This window comes from Sciurus vulgaris, assembly GCF_902686455.1.
Source record: "Sciurus vulgaris genome assembly, chromosome: 16".
Classification (NCBI taxonomy): domain Eukaryota; kingdom Metazoa; phylum Chordata; class Mammalia; order Rodentia; family Sciuridae; genus Sciurus; species Sciurus vulgaris.
The window spans coordinates 3,817,247-3,832,355 of record NC_136477.1 but is presented as its reverse complement, the minus strand read 5'-3'; the positions used below and the strand labels follow the sequence as shown (position 1 = coordinate 3,832,355).

Here is a 15,109-nt window from a genome sequence, read left to right as displayed (position 1 = left end):
TGGTGGTCTGGTTTCTTTCTCCAGCTGTCTGATTTCTTGGGGCTTCCTTCTCGCCCTGGCCCTGGCCGCCTACATTCCTCTGGTCCCAGCAAAGGGTTCGCATCGGCATTGGATCTCCCCAGGACAACCCCAACACGCCCACGCCCCGTGCTCCGGGTGACTGGGGACTCTCAGGTGGCCTCTCTTGGATCCACTGTATGTGGACTGATGCGGGGCTGCGCGTGGTGCGGTGCACCTGCGAGCCAGGTGAGGTCGGGGCTGCAGGGACAGAAGAGGGTCTCAGAACAGGTGACGGTTCCGCGATGGCCTGCTTCCAGCCCAAATTGGAAGAGAACAGGGGTCTGTGCTCTGCGTGGCCTCCTCGTGCCTGTTTCCCCATGGGGTGTGAAAGGCGATCCTCATGGGATGCGCTAAAGAGTGAGTGCGTGAGTGACCGTGCCTGGCGCATGTTGCCAGATGCTCACTCGCAGGCACGTGCCCTCAGTGCCAGCTGGCCCTGACCCAGACAGGGTGTGGCAGGGGCACTCCCCCTCAGCAGGACCCCCAAGTCGTCCCCACTCTCACAGAGCCAGACACCGGATGAGAGCAGCGACAGGCCACACAGGCAGCGCCTACCCGAGCAGGTCACAACCACCCACGTGCTCACACTTGGACGGCGTGACACACCACTGACCCCCAACCTGCACCCGACACACACGCACACGGTTAGCCCCCTGACCCCCAGGGACCTTCCTGGCTGCTTGTGCGCACGCTCGCTCGCCATCGCACGCTTTTGGTGGATGCTTACTCCCGCCCCCACTGCCTGCGGTCAACACACGCAGTCACACCAGCTCCCACTCGATACCGCCCACTCCCAGCCCTGACCCACGCCACGCCCGCTGCACACATGGCACAGACGACCCACGCCTGCCCTGCGCGTGCACACAACGCTCAGGTAACCCTGTGCTGGGGTGGCTGCCCCAGGCACACAGCCACAGGAGTGCCAGAGACGGTCCCGCGGCTCACGTGTGCACACGGCCACCGGCCGGCCTCGGAGGCACAGGCCCCTGCACACACGCAGCCTGCGGAAGCCCACCCCCAGCCAGACAGCCACCGTTAAGCTGTCACCAGCGGGCCCTCAGCAGCCTCCCTCTCGCCCCTCAATGCCTGCGCCCCCCTCCCCGCTGTGACCGGGGGCCGCGGGGGCGGGGTGGGCCGACACATGGGGTGCAGGACACACACACATGTGCCCACCATGTGGACGTTCATAAAATGGTTGCCTGGGCAACGCGACTTGAAAGACTTGGTTCTTCCTCTGGGATGGGGGCGGAAGTTCAGGGGTGGGGCCGAGGTCGGTGGGCGGGGCAGGAGCCGAAGGTGGGGACTGGGGACTCCGCCCACCTCCTGCCACAGTCCGGGACGCAAACACCCACGGAGAAGACCTGTCACACTTGGGACATGGCGATGCTGCCCTGCTCAGGACCGCCCCACGTGGTTACTCCAGAAGCACAGGTTCCCTCTATCCCGACGCAGTCCCAGTGCCCACACACAATGTCACCCTCTATACAGGGAGTGGTGGACAGCGCCTGTCACTCGCACTGACTCATCGCATAGCCAGGAACTGGGGTGCACAGTCACACCTCATTTCCAGAATTTATTTCCCATCCCGCTGGGAACCCAGGGACCCCTGTGAGGACCAGTTTTCGGGGTCCCAGCTTCTTGGAAGAAGTGTGAGCCCTGCTGGGCGGGAGCCAGGGCTGGCGCTGCTCGCGGGGAACACGGGTGTTCTCAGCACTTCAGCTTCAAACTTTCTGCGTTGGTTCTGGGGCCGCTGCAGGCTGGGGTGGCTGGGGCCTTGACCGCCCACATCCCGGCAGCTCCTGGGTGGGATTTGTGGTCTTCCCTTCCAGAGCAGAGATGTGGGGAAACTGAGGCTTGGGAGGCACAGGGCACCCCTGGGCATGAGGCCCCTCTGGCAGGGGAGGGTCAGGGCAAGGGTAACTGAAACCCAGGCCCCAAAGCCAGCCTGCCCTCCCTGGTGTTTGCCCTGGAATTAGTTCCGCTCCTCTGCAGAGGGCTCCCCTGGTAGCTCCTGGCAACAGCCGCGCTCCGCACAGCCTGCCTGTGCCTGTGCGGTTTGTGCAACCCCAGGGTCAGGGGGTTCAAGACAGCCCAGCTCACACACCAAGGAAGACGTTCCAACCTGGGACAGGATGCTGGAATGTTCCTCCCTGTCCCTCCCCCCAGGACTGGAGGCCACTACTCCCAAGGGGAGTGTTCTGTTCCCGGGTGGAGACCCAGGCCAGTTCTGGGAGGCCAGCGGCCGCTGGCCAAGATGTAGACTTGGCTGGTGGAGAACTTTCCATCTTAGTGCTAGAAGTTGGTCCAGGGCCAGCGGGCCTGGGGCTGCACCCTGGGACCCCCAGGGACCAGCTCCACAGGGATGGGGGTGGCTGGGCACTCAGTGTCCTCTCTGCCTCCAGCTCTTCCAGCCTGAGTGAAGTCACAGAGCCCTGTCCCCCCCATCCTACAGTGCTGGGGACAGGTCACTGGGCCTCAGTTCCTCCACCTGAGAAATGGCTCCTTGTGCTACCTGATCAGACTTGGGGTTAGGTAGTGTCCCTGGACTGGTCTGGGTCACTGGGACAACTCTGGGCTGCTGATTGTTGGCCCTGGTCCTCCCTAGCACTCGGCTTTGTGCTGGATTCTACCAAGTCACCCTCACTTCCACCCTGGCAGGGCCCCCAGAGCTGGACACTCGCTCTTGGCTGGGGGTCAAGCAAGGGCCCCAGGAGCTGGAGGGGAAGCAACCAGGCAGGGATGGGGCCCAGGAGGCCTGTGGGCGGCAGGAAGGAGCCAGCCGTTCAGGCCAGGATGGTAAAAACAGGGCCAGCAGCCGTCCCCACAGGGCCATTCACAGCCTCGGGTCACAGGTCGAGGGCTCCATCCCGGGGGGGGTCCCAGGTCAGCAAGGTGGGAAAACCATCAGGCCGGCAGTGCCGGCAGGGGCGGGCCCAGGCTACGCGGGTGGCCGGGGCCCCGCGGGGGCCTTGCAGGCACCTGCGCCCAGCAGAGGCGACATTCTTGCACATGTGCACACACGCAGGGTCACACACAAGATGGAGGTGCACACCACAGCTCACCCACGGGGCCACACGCACCTGGGTCCCTGTCATCACCATGCCCGCCCAGCCGCCTGCTGGCCCTGCCATCTCGTGTCCTTGGCCTGGGCTGCCCTAATCCCAGCCTCCTGTCCTGAAGCCAGGAGATAAAGGCAGCTGCAGCCACCAATAGCGAAGGCGCAGCCACAAATCTGGGGCGGTGGCAGGCTTGGGCATGGAGCTCAGGCCGCTCCTGTCTGCCCTGCAGCCCCCTCCAGCTGGGGAGAGGCAGAGTGAGTCTGGGGGTGCACGGGGGAGGGGCGGGGACAGCAGGGGGAGCGACGTCAGAGAGGAACAGAGAGGAAGAACTAAGGGTGAGAACAAAAGGAATTTCTGAGACAGAAATAGGAAGAATCAAAGAGCAGCCGCCAACAAAGAGCCGGCTGCAGTCCCCAGGCCCTGCCCGCCCCCGCCTGCCCTGGGTCTCCGCCTGCTCAGGGGCCCCAGGCTCCTGGCCTCCCTGCTGCTGCCTCCCCAACCTCAGTCAAGGTCAGGCATTTGAAGATGTCACCCTCCCTGTCCCCCTGCTCACGAGCCTCCACCTGCCTCAGGCTTCAGGCTGGGTGCTGGGGACACAGTGACAAAGGCAGACCCTGACCCTCTCTGGGCTCACGATGCTGTGGGGAAGATAAGCATGGGCCAGGAAGCCACGGGGCCAGGGCTCAGCTCATGTGGACCCTCAGGGAGTCCCCCAGGGGGACAGAGGCCACCTGCAGACCATTGGGCGCTCCGGGTGCCTGGGCGCGGGACGTGCTGTGGGAAGGGGGAACCACATGCGGAGGCTCAGAGGGAGGACTGGTTCCGGAGCGCTCCGGAGCTGATGCCCGCAGGTGAAGCTAAAGGAGGCAAGGCGCGGGCAGACGGGAACTTAGGGCAGCGAAGGTAGGCACACGGGTCGGTTCTGTCCATGAGGATGGTGGTTTCACAGTGCCCGGGATGGACCCCAGGGCGCACACTCCGAGGCTGGTGTTGGTGACAGAGCAGGAGCCGGGCTGTTGGAACAGGAGGAAGTTGAGGCCGGAGGGGGAGGTTGAGGCTGGAGGCCCTGAAGGGAAAGGGAGCTGGTCCTGGGGGCTGGCACATTGCTGGGGACAAAGGCAGGGAGGCGTCCTGGGCTCTGGCTCTGGGTGGTGAGGCAGCCCCTGGGCTGGGAACCCGGCCAGACGCCAGGGAAGTGCTGAGACTGTTGTGCCCCCGCCCCAGGGACATGGCGGCCAGGGGAAGGTGGCGGAGCTCTGAGGTCACAGCAGGTGGGAGGTCTCCTGGGGGATCGCCCCAGGGTCAGGGTGCCTGAGGACAGGGAGCAAGACAAGTGCAGTTTGGGGGTCCTCTGTGACCTGTGGGTTCAGTAGTGTTGGGGTGACAAGGTCCAAGACAGATAAAAGGGTTAATCTGCGGAAAGGTTTAGAGCATGCTAATGCCCTGGTGTCCACAGCCCGATGCAGCCCCCTCGGCCGGAAGGGGCAGCCTCCCCAAGCCTGTTCCCCACCTGTCCAACCGAGTCCTGTGAAGCCCTGAGGGAGACAAGTGGCAGGACCCCAGAGGCAGGGGGCAGCACCCATGAGGGAGGCGAGAGGTGGGCTTGGTCCCAGGGTGTCCTGCGGAGGGCAGGGCCCGCCTTCCACTCTCCCCACGGTCCTGGAGAGACTGGTGCCGGGGCTCCTGTGGCCTCAGGGGTCCCTTCCTCTTGGGGCTGCCCCCACCTGCCACATCAGCAGCACGGCAACCCCTCCTGCCCAGGGAGCTCGGGTCCCAGTGTAACGAGAGGCGGCTAAGGGACGGGTGTCCCCACCGCACGTGGCCTCCTGAAGGCGATTCAGGGAAAACCAGGAAGATGGTAGCGATGTGGTGACACACTGTCTGGCGGAAGCGCCTTGCTGGCTGCCTGTGAGCCGTGCCTCTGCAGGACCTGCCTTGACCAGCCCTGCTTTGTCCAGCAGAGGCCAGAAGGGCTGCCCGGTGCTCCCCGCTGGCAGGTGGAGGGAGGGGCAGGGATTCCAACTCAGGGAGATCTGAGCTCCCCAAGCCATGAGCCTCCTCCGATGATGGGAACTTCAGGGAGCATGACCAGGCATGGTGGGGAATGCCAAATGGTGACTAGGACCTCCCTCCTTAGCCCACAGCATTCCATGGCGCCCACCTCCCTAGGTGTCAAAGCGTAAATCCTCCCTGTGGACCACAGGACCTGGAACGACCTTCTGACCCCTCCCAATCTTCCCATCTCCTCTAACCACACGCACTCCTTGCTGTGCTTCCAACTTGCCAGGTCCAGTCCTGCCCCAGGGCCTTTGCACAGCTGTGCCCTCTGCCTGGAGCACTTTTTTCCTCTGATAGCCCTATGACTCACTTCTTCTGAGTATACTCAAATATGAACTTGTCAGTGAAGCTTTCCTTGATCATCCTACTAAAACTGTGATGCACCAAGAGTTATTCCCAATTCCCCTTTCCTACTCCACTACTACTAACACAGGGTAGAGTTATGTATCATGTGTACTGTCTTTCTAACTTCAGTCAGCTCTTAAAAGCAGAGGATCTTGTCTATTTTGTTCACTGTTATATCTCCAGCATCTAGACGGCATCTGGCACATAAGTGCTCAACTAATTATCTGTTGGGCAAATGCCCCACTTAAAAGTAGTGGAACTTACATGTTAAAATAATTGTTCTTATTGTTGTAATGTGTGGGGTACACTGTGATAATTTGACCCATGTATACAGTGTATGATGATCAAATCAGCGTAAACATTTCTAAATTTTTGGTTAATGTATACTAATTGATCATATTTATGGGACACAGTATGATACTTCAATACGCGCATACAACATGTAACAATAAATCCAGCATTAATGTTTCCAGCGCCTTGTCCTTACTTTGGAGCTTTGAGCTTCTGCCTTCCAGGTATTATAAAACATATAAAGGTTTTTGAGTACTAGTCTCCTCCCCCTCATTGCCCCGGAAAACTTCCTGTGGCTCCTAGGTGACAGGTTTGCAGCCCTGGAGGACCCTGGCGGTCTTTATGGCTTCCCTCCGCCCTACTTGCCCGACCGAAGCCCCACCCACGCTTGGCTCCGCCCCTGTGACGCCACGCACGCATAACAGCGTCATTGGAGGGCTGCGCGCATGCGCGCTCGCTAGTACGTCCATGGAGCACATGCGCGACCCGGAAGGCCTGTCTGCCACACTCCACAACCGGCGAGGAGAGTTGTCGATGGCGGAGGAAGCGAAGAAGCCTCCAACAGAGAGTGGAGGTGACAACGCCTCAGGAGCCAGCGCATCGGAGCGGGGAGTGGCGCCCATTAAACCTCAGTGAGTCTCCAGAGGAGCAGGGGACACCTTATGTGGTCTTCCCGGTACCCATAGCGAGACTCGAGCGGTGCATGCCGGGATATGGGGTAGCTGCCCAGAGCTGGGAGCTTGCGGGGGGTCTTTAGTCCGGGCTGTTCCTCCACCCGCAGAGTGGTCAGCGGTAACACCGCGGAGGTGCACGTCGGAGACTGTCACATGTGTGAGGATGGGGGTGGTTCAAGGCGAGACCCAGTGTGTGCTGGGGACTGTAGTCCCTACATATGGTGGGAATGGCGCATGTGCACCCTCAGTCGCTGTTGCAGGAGGGGGTTTGACGTCGCAGCTAATGCCGCAGGGCATGCTGGGGATTGCAGTGTCTGACGGCTGAAAGACAACCTAGGGAGTGTGGAGGTTTGGTCCTCGCTGCAAGGCATGCTGGGACTTGTAGTTTCCCACGTTAGGCCCGGGATGTTCATGCTTGGTAACTTGTGTCTTGAGCTGACGCTCAGGGCAATGGGGATCCAGGGACAAATAGGTCCTCCCTCTGACCTCGAGGTTACCTCTGGCTGGGATCTGGTTAGTTCTAAGTAGTGAACTCTCTGTCAACTGAAGCATTTAAGCAGAGGTACTTGTTCTCAGCCTCTTCATCTCAATGTTGAGTCTGTTGAGTCTGTGCTCAGAAGAGGGACTCCCGGACGAGTTCCCCTTTCTTCTCCCTCTCTGCTGGCAGATACCTCACCACCAAGGAACAGTTTCACCAATTCCTGGAAGCCAAAAGGGAGAAGCTCCAGCAGGAAACGGAAGCAGGAGACCCTTGTGGCCATGACCTGGCTGAGCCTGAAGCCAAAAGGATCCGACGGGAGGATGGGCAGGTGGAGGACGGGCAGGCCGAGGATGGGCAGGCCCAGCAGGTGGCTGAGTCCCCGCAGCAGCCACCGACCCAGAAGAGGGCCCGGGGCCAGAACAAAGGCCGACCCCACATGAAGCCCACACACTATGACAAGACCAGGCTCTGCCCCTCACTGATCCAGGTGAGCGTGGCCCCAGGAGGAGGTTCTGGGGGCTTCCGTCTGGCTGCCCCATTTGATCCTCACAGTCCCCTCTGACGATGTAAGTACAGACGGCTTGCAGCCTGGGCTGACGCAGCCTCTAATCTCCTGACTTTTTGATGATGAGACAGCCATACACATTCCATAGGAACTGCACTTTGAAACTTGAATTTTCATCTTTTCCTGGCTGGTGCCATGACACTCTTGTGAGTGGTGTAGCTGTGGGTGACGCCGGGTCCCGTCCCTCCAAGACCGCAGGGTGAAGGACCAATGCTCCATTGCGCGTCCCATGCCAGCCAGCAGGTCCAGCGGGTGGGGGGCTCCGTGTTTGGACGTGGGGTATCTTCAGTTTACTGTGGGTGTATCTGAATGTGGCCTCCTGGCAGGTGGAGGGAGGACCCGGTTCCCCAGTCACAGGTGGAGAACCTGAGGTTTGGTGAGGTTACTGACCTGCCCACGGACACAGGCGCGGGGGGACCTGGGACCCAGGTGCCTTCCTGTCCCGCCTCATGCCCTCCTTCCTCTCCACAGGGGTCTACTGCAAGGTGTTTCTTTGGTGACCGCTGCCGCTTCCTGCATGACGTGGGCCAGTACCTGGAGACCAAGCCGGCTGACCTGGGCCCCCGCTGTGTGCTCTTTGAGACCTTTGGCAAGTGCCCCTACGGTGTGACATGCCGCTTCGCTGGGGCCCACCTGGGGCCCGAGGGTCAGAACCTGGTACAGGAGGAGCTGGTGGCACGCTGGGCTGACCGCCAGCTGGTGCGCAACGGACTGGACAAGGCCCTGCAGCAGCAGTTGCGCAAGCGTAAGGTCCACTTCGAGCGAGCTGAGCATGCCCTGCGCTGGCTGAGCCAGGGCCAGCTGCCAGACCCAGCACCTGCTGGTGCTGTCCCTGGAGCCACTGCATCCGAGGGCACCCCAGGGCAGAGCGACCGGGATGCCCAGCAGGCCCCAGCTGGACCCAATGCTGGCTGCCCTCCAAGCATGCCTGTGCAGACCTGTGGGCCCCTGACGGACGAGGACGTGGTCAGACTACGGCCGTGCGAGAAGAAGCGGGTGCGTGTTCCAGGCTCCCCTGCAGACAGGCCAGCCCAGGCCTGGCCCGCAGCACATCTCTGCCGGGCACCCTGCCTGGTTGCCCTGGATGAGCCCAGCCTCAGCCAGCCTCCGTGTGGAGGTGCAGGAGAGCTGGACACAGTCAGTCCCAGAGTGCCCGGGACAGCCCGGGGCAGCGAGGAAGGCTTCTGAGAGCAGGGGCACTGGGACTGGGGTTCAGTGGCTGGATACAAGCTCTCCAGCACTGGGGAGTGTGGGGCACAGAGTGTTTCCTACAAAGGTTGGGTTGGCACGCACAGAAGCCAGGGTGGGCAGGAGCGGGCTGGGCAGGGCAGAGGGGCGCATCCTGGGTGCAGGAGGACGGGGCCGTGAGGTCGGGAAGCCAGGAGGGCGGCCTGGCCCGCCTGCACAGAGTTCTCTCTCTCCAGCTGGACATCAGTGGCAAGCTGTACCTGGCTCCCCTCACCACGGTAGGGCCTGGTGGAGGCGCGGGGGGCTGGTGAGCCTTGGGGTCCCTGCCCGCTGTGCCCTTACGTGTCCCTGTCCTGATGCCGCAGTGTGGAAACCTGCCCTTCCGGCGGATCTGCAAGCGCTTTGGGGCAGACGTGACATGTGGGGAGATGGCCGTGTGCACCAACCTGCTGCAGGGCCAGATGTCCGAGTGGGCCTTGCTCAAACGCCACCAGTGTGAGGACATCTTCGGGGTCCAGGTCAGCATCTGCTGCGAGTGGGGGAGGGGCCCTTGGCTGCCACGTTTTGGAGCCACATTCAGGGTCTGCCCGGGTGACAGCCCGATGGCCCTGGCTGGTGCCTCAGAGACTGATGCCAGCCGGGCGCGGTGGCATGCCTGGGGAGGCCAGGGCCGGTGTGGGCAGGCGGCGGGGTGCCGGCCCAGCGTGCGAGGCCTGAGATCTTCCCGCCGTGCCACAGCTGGAGGGCGCCTTCCCCGACACCATGACCAAGTGTGCCGAGCTGCTGGGCCGCACCATCGAGGTGGACTTCGTGGACATCAACGTGGGCTGTCCCATCGACCTCGTGTACAAGAAGGTGAGCCTCATGGCCCGGAGCCCCAGGCAGGCCAGGCGGCCTGGGTGGGCGGAGGCCTGGCCCCGCCTCCCTTGCTGGGGCGGGCCTGCGCCCCGGTTGCCCCGTGTGGACTTGCCCCGTGTGGACGGTGGGCCAGCAGGAGACCTGGGGGGGTGCAGGCGTCTCCTGGCAGGGCTGGAGTGCCGCAGGGTGTGAGCACAGCCAGGCACCACCTCGCCCGTCTCCCCAGGGCGGGGGCTGCGCACTCATGAACCGCACGGCCAAGTTCCAGCAGATCGTTCGCGGCATGAGCCAGGTACGCGCCGGCTCCCTCTGCCCCCGCCCCCAGCCCCCGCCCCCGCCCCAGCCCCTGGCCCAGCCCCACCAACCCGCTCCTCTCGCCCAGGTGCTGGATGTGCCACTGACGGTGAAGCTTCGCACGGGTGTCCAGGAGCGCGTGAACCTGGCTCACCGCCTGCTGCCAGAGCTGCGGGACTGGGGCGCGTCGCTCGTCACGGTGGGTCTGGGGGCCTGGCTGCCGCGGTCCTCCTGAGCGCCGCGCCCCCTCCTGTGCGCTGGTCTCTGCATCTCCATCTCTGCCTCCCGCAGCTCCACGGCCGCTCCCGGGAGCAGCGCTACACCAAGCTGGCCGACTGGCAGTACATCGCGCAGTGCGCCAAGGCAGCCAGCCCCATGCCGCTGTTCGGTGGGTGCCCCGCAGCCGCTCCCGGCCCCCTGCCTCGCGAGGCCACCCTTCACCAGACCCCTTCACAGCAACCGGACCTCGTCTGCCCTGACGGGGACACAGGGCGGCAGGACCGCCCAGGGCAGCTCCCGAGACGCCCTCTCTGTCCCGTCAGGAAATGGGGACATCCTGTCGTTCGACGATGCCAGCCGTGCCATGAAGACGGGCGTCGCCGGGGTCATGATCGCCCGGTGAGTTCCCAGCAGGGCACGGGGCCGCCGCCGCCAGAGAGAACACCTGGCCCGCCGTGCAGGGAGCGAGGGGTCTGCAGAGCCCGGTCGCCTCGCCCACCCCTGTCCCGTCCTGCCGTCCGTTCAGCTGTGGCCCCGCTGGGCCAGGACAGGCAGGGAGAGGTGGGGGTGGCGGCTGGGCCGGGGACCCAGGGCGGCCAGGGGCTCGGGCTGACCGCCGCTTTCCGCAGTGGAGCCCTGCTGAAGCCCTGGCTGTTCACGGAGATCAAGGAGCAGCGGCACTGGGACATCTCGTCCTCTGAGCGCCTGGACATCCTGCGGGACTTCACCAGCTATGGCCTGGAGCACTGGGGCTCCGACACGCAGGGCGTGGAGAAGACCCGGCGCTTCCTGCTGGAGTGGCTGTCCTTCCTGTGCAGGTGGGCAGGCCGGGCGTGGGCCGGGCGTGGGCCAGGGCGTGGCCGGGGCGGGGCTGACCTGCGCTGCCTGCAGGTACGTGCCCGTGGGCCTGCTGGAGCGACTGCCACAGAAGGTCAACGAGCGGCCGCCCTACTACCTGGGCCGGGACTACCTGGAGACGCTGATGGCCAGCCAGCAGGCAGCCGACTGGATCCGCATCAGGTGCCAGGCGCCCGGGCGAGTCAGGGGGCAGGGGCAGCCGAGCCCCAGTCTGACTCCCCATGCTCCCTGCAGCGAGATGCTCCTGGGGCCCGTGCCTCCCAGCTTCGTCTTCCTGCCCAAGCACAAGGCCAACGCCTACAAGTAGCGGCCCGGAGGGGCCGAGGGTCCATGTTGGAGAGGACGGCACCTTCGCCCTTGGCTCAATCACGTGATGCTCCCCGGGTCCTGGCCTCCCTCCTGGCCCACAGACCCCTTCCCAATGCACTGTTCATGCAGCAGACCTCCCGGCCAGCTGGGACCCCGAGGGGCTGGCCTCTGCTGCCAGAGGACAGGACCACGAGGTTGCCAGGCAGGAGGTGCAGCCAACCCGGGGGCAGTCAGGGCCCCTGCTCAGAGGCCCAGCTCTGGAGCAGAGAGGGGTGCTGCCAGGGAGGAGAGGACAGGGACAGCGGTCTGCCTGCCCCAGGTGACACCTGGCTCTCCCCTCCGCTGTCCCCTTGTGCCTCCCGCCTACCCTCCCACCCCCGGAACCCCAACTGGTGGGTGGGCCTTGGCCTAGAACCCACTGCCCCAGCAACCAGGCGCGTAGAACCCTCAGGACTCTGAGCTGTTCTCCAGGTGGGCGCCTCTGCTCCCACCTGCCAGGCCCCGCCTGCCCATGCAGCACCCCAAGCCCTTCTACCCCCCCACCGCCCCCCAGGAAGGCTTCAGTCCCAGGGGCCTGGAGAGTGCCGAGGGGCTGGGCAGCCAGCCAGCGCCCGCCGGCCCCGAGCCCGCTCCTGCCGTGGGTACGCATGGGGAGGTGGGGTGGCCTCACGGACGGGGTGCCGGGCACCTCCAGTAGCTCAGGCCCCACCCACTGGGCACCTTTGTCCACAGCCGCCTCGAACCTACTCTATCAGCCCCTAAACCCGGAGAAAGAGGCATTTCCGGCCCCTCCAGCAGGTACTGGCCACCCCAGCTCGACAGGCCGGGAGTGGGTGAAGGCACAGGGCTCAACTCCCTTCCCTGCTCCTGGATGGGACCCTCAGGTGGGCCTGTGTCCCCCGCAACCAGACAGGTGCCTGGAGGTACGTCCAACGTCCCTTGCTCACAGTCGCCCTGACTTCTCAGCTTCCTGAGCGAGTCCTGGGCCCCAGCCCTCAGGTGGGCCCAGATCCCAGCGGGTCCCTGAGCAAAAGCCTGGGTGCTGTCCCTCAGGAAGCTGCAGAGAAGGCCCACATCCTCATCCAGACAGAACCCCACCAACCTGTCCGGACTCTCCCTGGGCCCCAGAGATAAGGCTGTGCCCAGCGGCGCCCCCGTGACCAGGCCTGTGTCCTGATCCCCGCGGGTGCCTGGCCCGCTGCCTGCAGGCTTCCAGATGGCGCCGTGTGGCTGCTTCTTTGACCCCCGCATCTACCGAATCGAGTGGGCCACCACCGACTTTGGCCAGTCCTCCCTGTACAAGCTGGCGGTGGCTGGCGGCCCCACCTCATCCGGCGGCTACCTCCTGGAGCCCCAGCACTACCTCAAGGCCCCCGGGCCAGCCCCGCCACCATACCCCCACTACCAGCCAGCGCCCGGGGGACCCCCGTACCTCATGCCCTACTTCCCACCAGAGGGACCTGGGCCGGAGGCCCTGGGCTTCACGGGCGAGGGCGGGCCCCCCAGCTTGGTGGAGCTGCCCCCACCGCTGCTCAAGGAGAGCCTGGTGCCCCCCAAGGAAAGCAAGCCGCCCATCCCGCTGCCCCCTGAGGCCACGCTGCCCCCCGGCACCTATGGCCCCCTCAAGGGCCACCTCAGCCAGGTCCACGGGTCTGAGGGACCCACGCGGCCCAGCGAGGCCCTGGCTCTTCCTGCCAAGGAGCCGCAGGGTGGCAGCGGGGCTGTACCCAGCCCCAGGGAGGCGGCCCGGCTGGGGACAGGCGAGGCCAAGGCCCCAGAGGCGGCGCGGGCTGTGGTGCTGCCTGACCAGGTGCTGCTGGAGGACGCCATGAAGCTCTTCGACTGCCTGCCGGGCGGCGCGGAGCCTGAGGCCACCCCACGCGAGGGGCCCCGACCAGCCCTGCCCGCCGGCAGTGGCAGCGGCCGCAGCGAGGACGCCTCCAGGGACATCCGGTCCCTGCACCTGCCGGACGAGCTGCTGTCCTTCGACTACAGCGTGCCCGAGATCCTGGACACCGTGTCCAACGTGGACTACTTTTTCAACTTCAAGGCGCTTGATGAGGACCCACCGCCCCGCAGGGCCCCCCTGCTGCCGAGACCCGCAGCCCCCGGCCTGCGTTCTGACCCGCCGGGGAAGAAGAAGGCCGCCTCAGCCGTCAGGAGGGAAAGCCGGGAGCCAAGGGCAGGCAGGCCACCGCGGCCCCCACGGGGCCCCTGGGAACTGCCCCCCATTAAAACAGTTTTGCTCTCTCAGCTTGGTGTCCCCTTGGGGCCCAGGTCAGGAGGCGGTGTGCGGATACGTCCCCTTGCCCCCTTGTCTGGGGAAGGCAAGGCTGTGCTCTGGCCGCCTGCTGAGGCCGGGCTGCAGGGTCAGTTGCAAGAGATGGTGAGCCTGCGTCCCCGCGCCAGAGGCCCAGCGTGTGGGGTCCTCGGGAGCTGGGACGCTGCGGGCAGACCCCCGCGTTGTAAGGACTTGTTTTGTCTGGTTCTGGATGGAACCCTGGGTGCTCTGCCACTGAGCCTCGCCCCCAGCCCGTTTTACTCTGAGGCAGAGTGTTGCCAAGTTCCGGGATCCCGCTGAGTTGCCGAGGCCAGCTTTGCACTTGGGAGCCTCCTGCCTCAGCCTCCTGGACAGCTGGGGTTGGAGTGCGCGCGCCTGTGTCCAGCCGCGAGGAGGGTCTCACTTCTGTGTCTGGTGGTGGAAATCAGGGTTGCCAGGGAGGTGCCCAAACGTGCCTGCAACACAGCAGGCAAGCAGGGCACGTCCTACCCCACTCACTGCCTGCCTGTGTCCGAGAAGCCACCACCGTGAGAGTGGGGCCGTCCCGTCTCTGTGGGGCCTGGGCCCCCCGGTGGGAGGCGGGTCAGGCTCGCTCGTGTGGCTGGGGTGCTGGGCTGGGGGCAGGAGAGGGCTTGGAGGGAGGGCACGGACACGCATGGACACACCACCTGAGTCCAGGTGTGGGGTCCAGCGGGCCCTTGTGGGGATGGGCCTGGGGCTGAGCTGAGGTGCCAGGGGACAGCCCAGCCCAGGAAGAGCAGGGTGACCCCGACTGCCAGCGGCCTAGGCCGCTCCCTCGACCCCTGTCCCCCTGGGGCTGCCCCAGGCACAGGTTCTCGCCTGCCTGCCTGCTGTGCCCAAGGCCACCCCGAGGCGTCCCATCCCGGGGGACACATGGCCAAACAGCAGGTGGTCGGGGCCCCCTCCCAGGACAGGCCTCTGGGTCGGTGCTCCTTGGCCGGCTCCTCCCTGCAGTGGGCTGGGGATCGGCGGCCCTGGGCTGCCTCCTGGTCCTGGGACCCCATCCTGGGGGGCCAGGGCTGTGCTGGGGAGCCCTGGACCTCAGGCCGTGTGCACTGCCCTGGGTCTGGCCCAGCGAGTGGCGGGGCTACCAGGAAGCACTGGAGCTGCCCTGGGGGTGGCTGGGCTCGCATGCATTGACGGGGGTGGGTTTGGAGAGGCCACAAAAACGGCTCTAGGACACAGTGGATTCCTGTGGGCTTGGCCTCCAGAGGTCAGAGTGCCATGAAGTAGGCGTGGCTTTGGGTGCACGGGAACGTGGGTCACCCTAGCAGCCTGGGAGGCTGAGGTAGGAGAGTCGCAAGTTCGAGGTCAGCTTCCACATCTTGGTGAGACCGTCTCAAAAACAAAAAGGACTAGGGAGGGGCCGGGGTGGCGGCTGAGGCAGAGCGCTTGCCTTACATGCACGGGGCCCTGGGTTTGATCCTCAGCCCGCGTAAAAATAACTGAACGAGGCCATCGTGTCCCTCTACGACTAGAAATATCACAAATAAGGGACCGGAGCGTCTCCAGGGGAAAGCCTGGCCTGGACCCCTCCCCCGCAGCACA

At 64.7% G+C, this 15,109-nt stretch overlaps 2 protein-coding genes across 5 annotated transcripts; both read left to right on the top strand.

Moving 5' to 3' along the window:
* The first annotated feature begins 4,793 nt into the window (after positions 1-4,793).
* On the top strand, positions 4,794-11,396 carry DUS3L (dihydrouridine synthase 3 like). Of its 4 annotated transcripts, XM_079115821.1 has the most exons (14): positions 4,795-6,445; positions 6,595-6,642; positions 7,155-7,455; positions 8,005-8,529; positions 8,958-8,999; positions 9,087-9,239; positions 9,460-9,576; positions 9,806-9,871; positions 9,962-10,072; positions 10,165-10,261; positions 10,416-10,491; positions 10,722-10,910; positions 10,984-11,112; positions 11,185-11,396. In XM_079115821.1, exons 1-14 carry the CDS (start codon positions 6,156-6,158, stop codon positions 11,255-11,257), a joined length of 2,217 nt encoding a protein of 738 aa, XP_078971947.1. In that variant the 5' UTR covers positions 4,795-6,155; the 3' UTR covers positions 11,258-11,396. The 4 variants fall into 4 exon arrangements, with proteins under 4 accessions (XP_078971948.1, XP_078971947.1, XP_078971949.1 ...); XM_079115822.1 differs by lacking the exon at positions 8,958-8,999 and having other exon boundaries at positions 4,794-6,445; XM_079115823.1 differs by lacking the exon at positions 6,595-6,642 and having other exon boundaries at positions 4,799-6,445.
* Positions 11,397-11,435: 39 nt separating this feature from the next.
* Positions 11,436-13,575, top strand: PRR22 (proline rich 22). Its single transcript, XM_079115825.1, is given in 4 exon segments — positions 11,436-11,934; positions 11,936-12,057; positions 12,468-13,421; positions 13,424-13,575. Coding segments are annotated over 4 exon segments (1,311 nt in total). The 5' UTR covers positions 11,436-11,770; the 3' UTR covers positions 13,495-13,575.
* Positions 13,576-15,109: the final 1,534 nt, after the last annotated feature.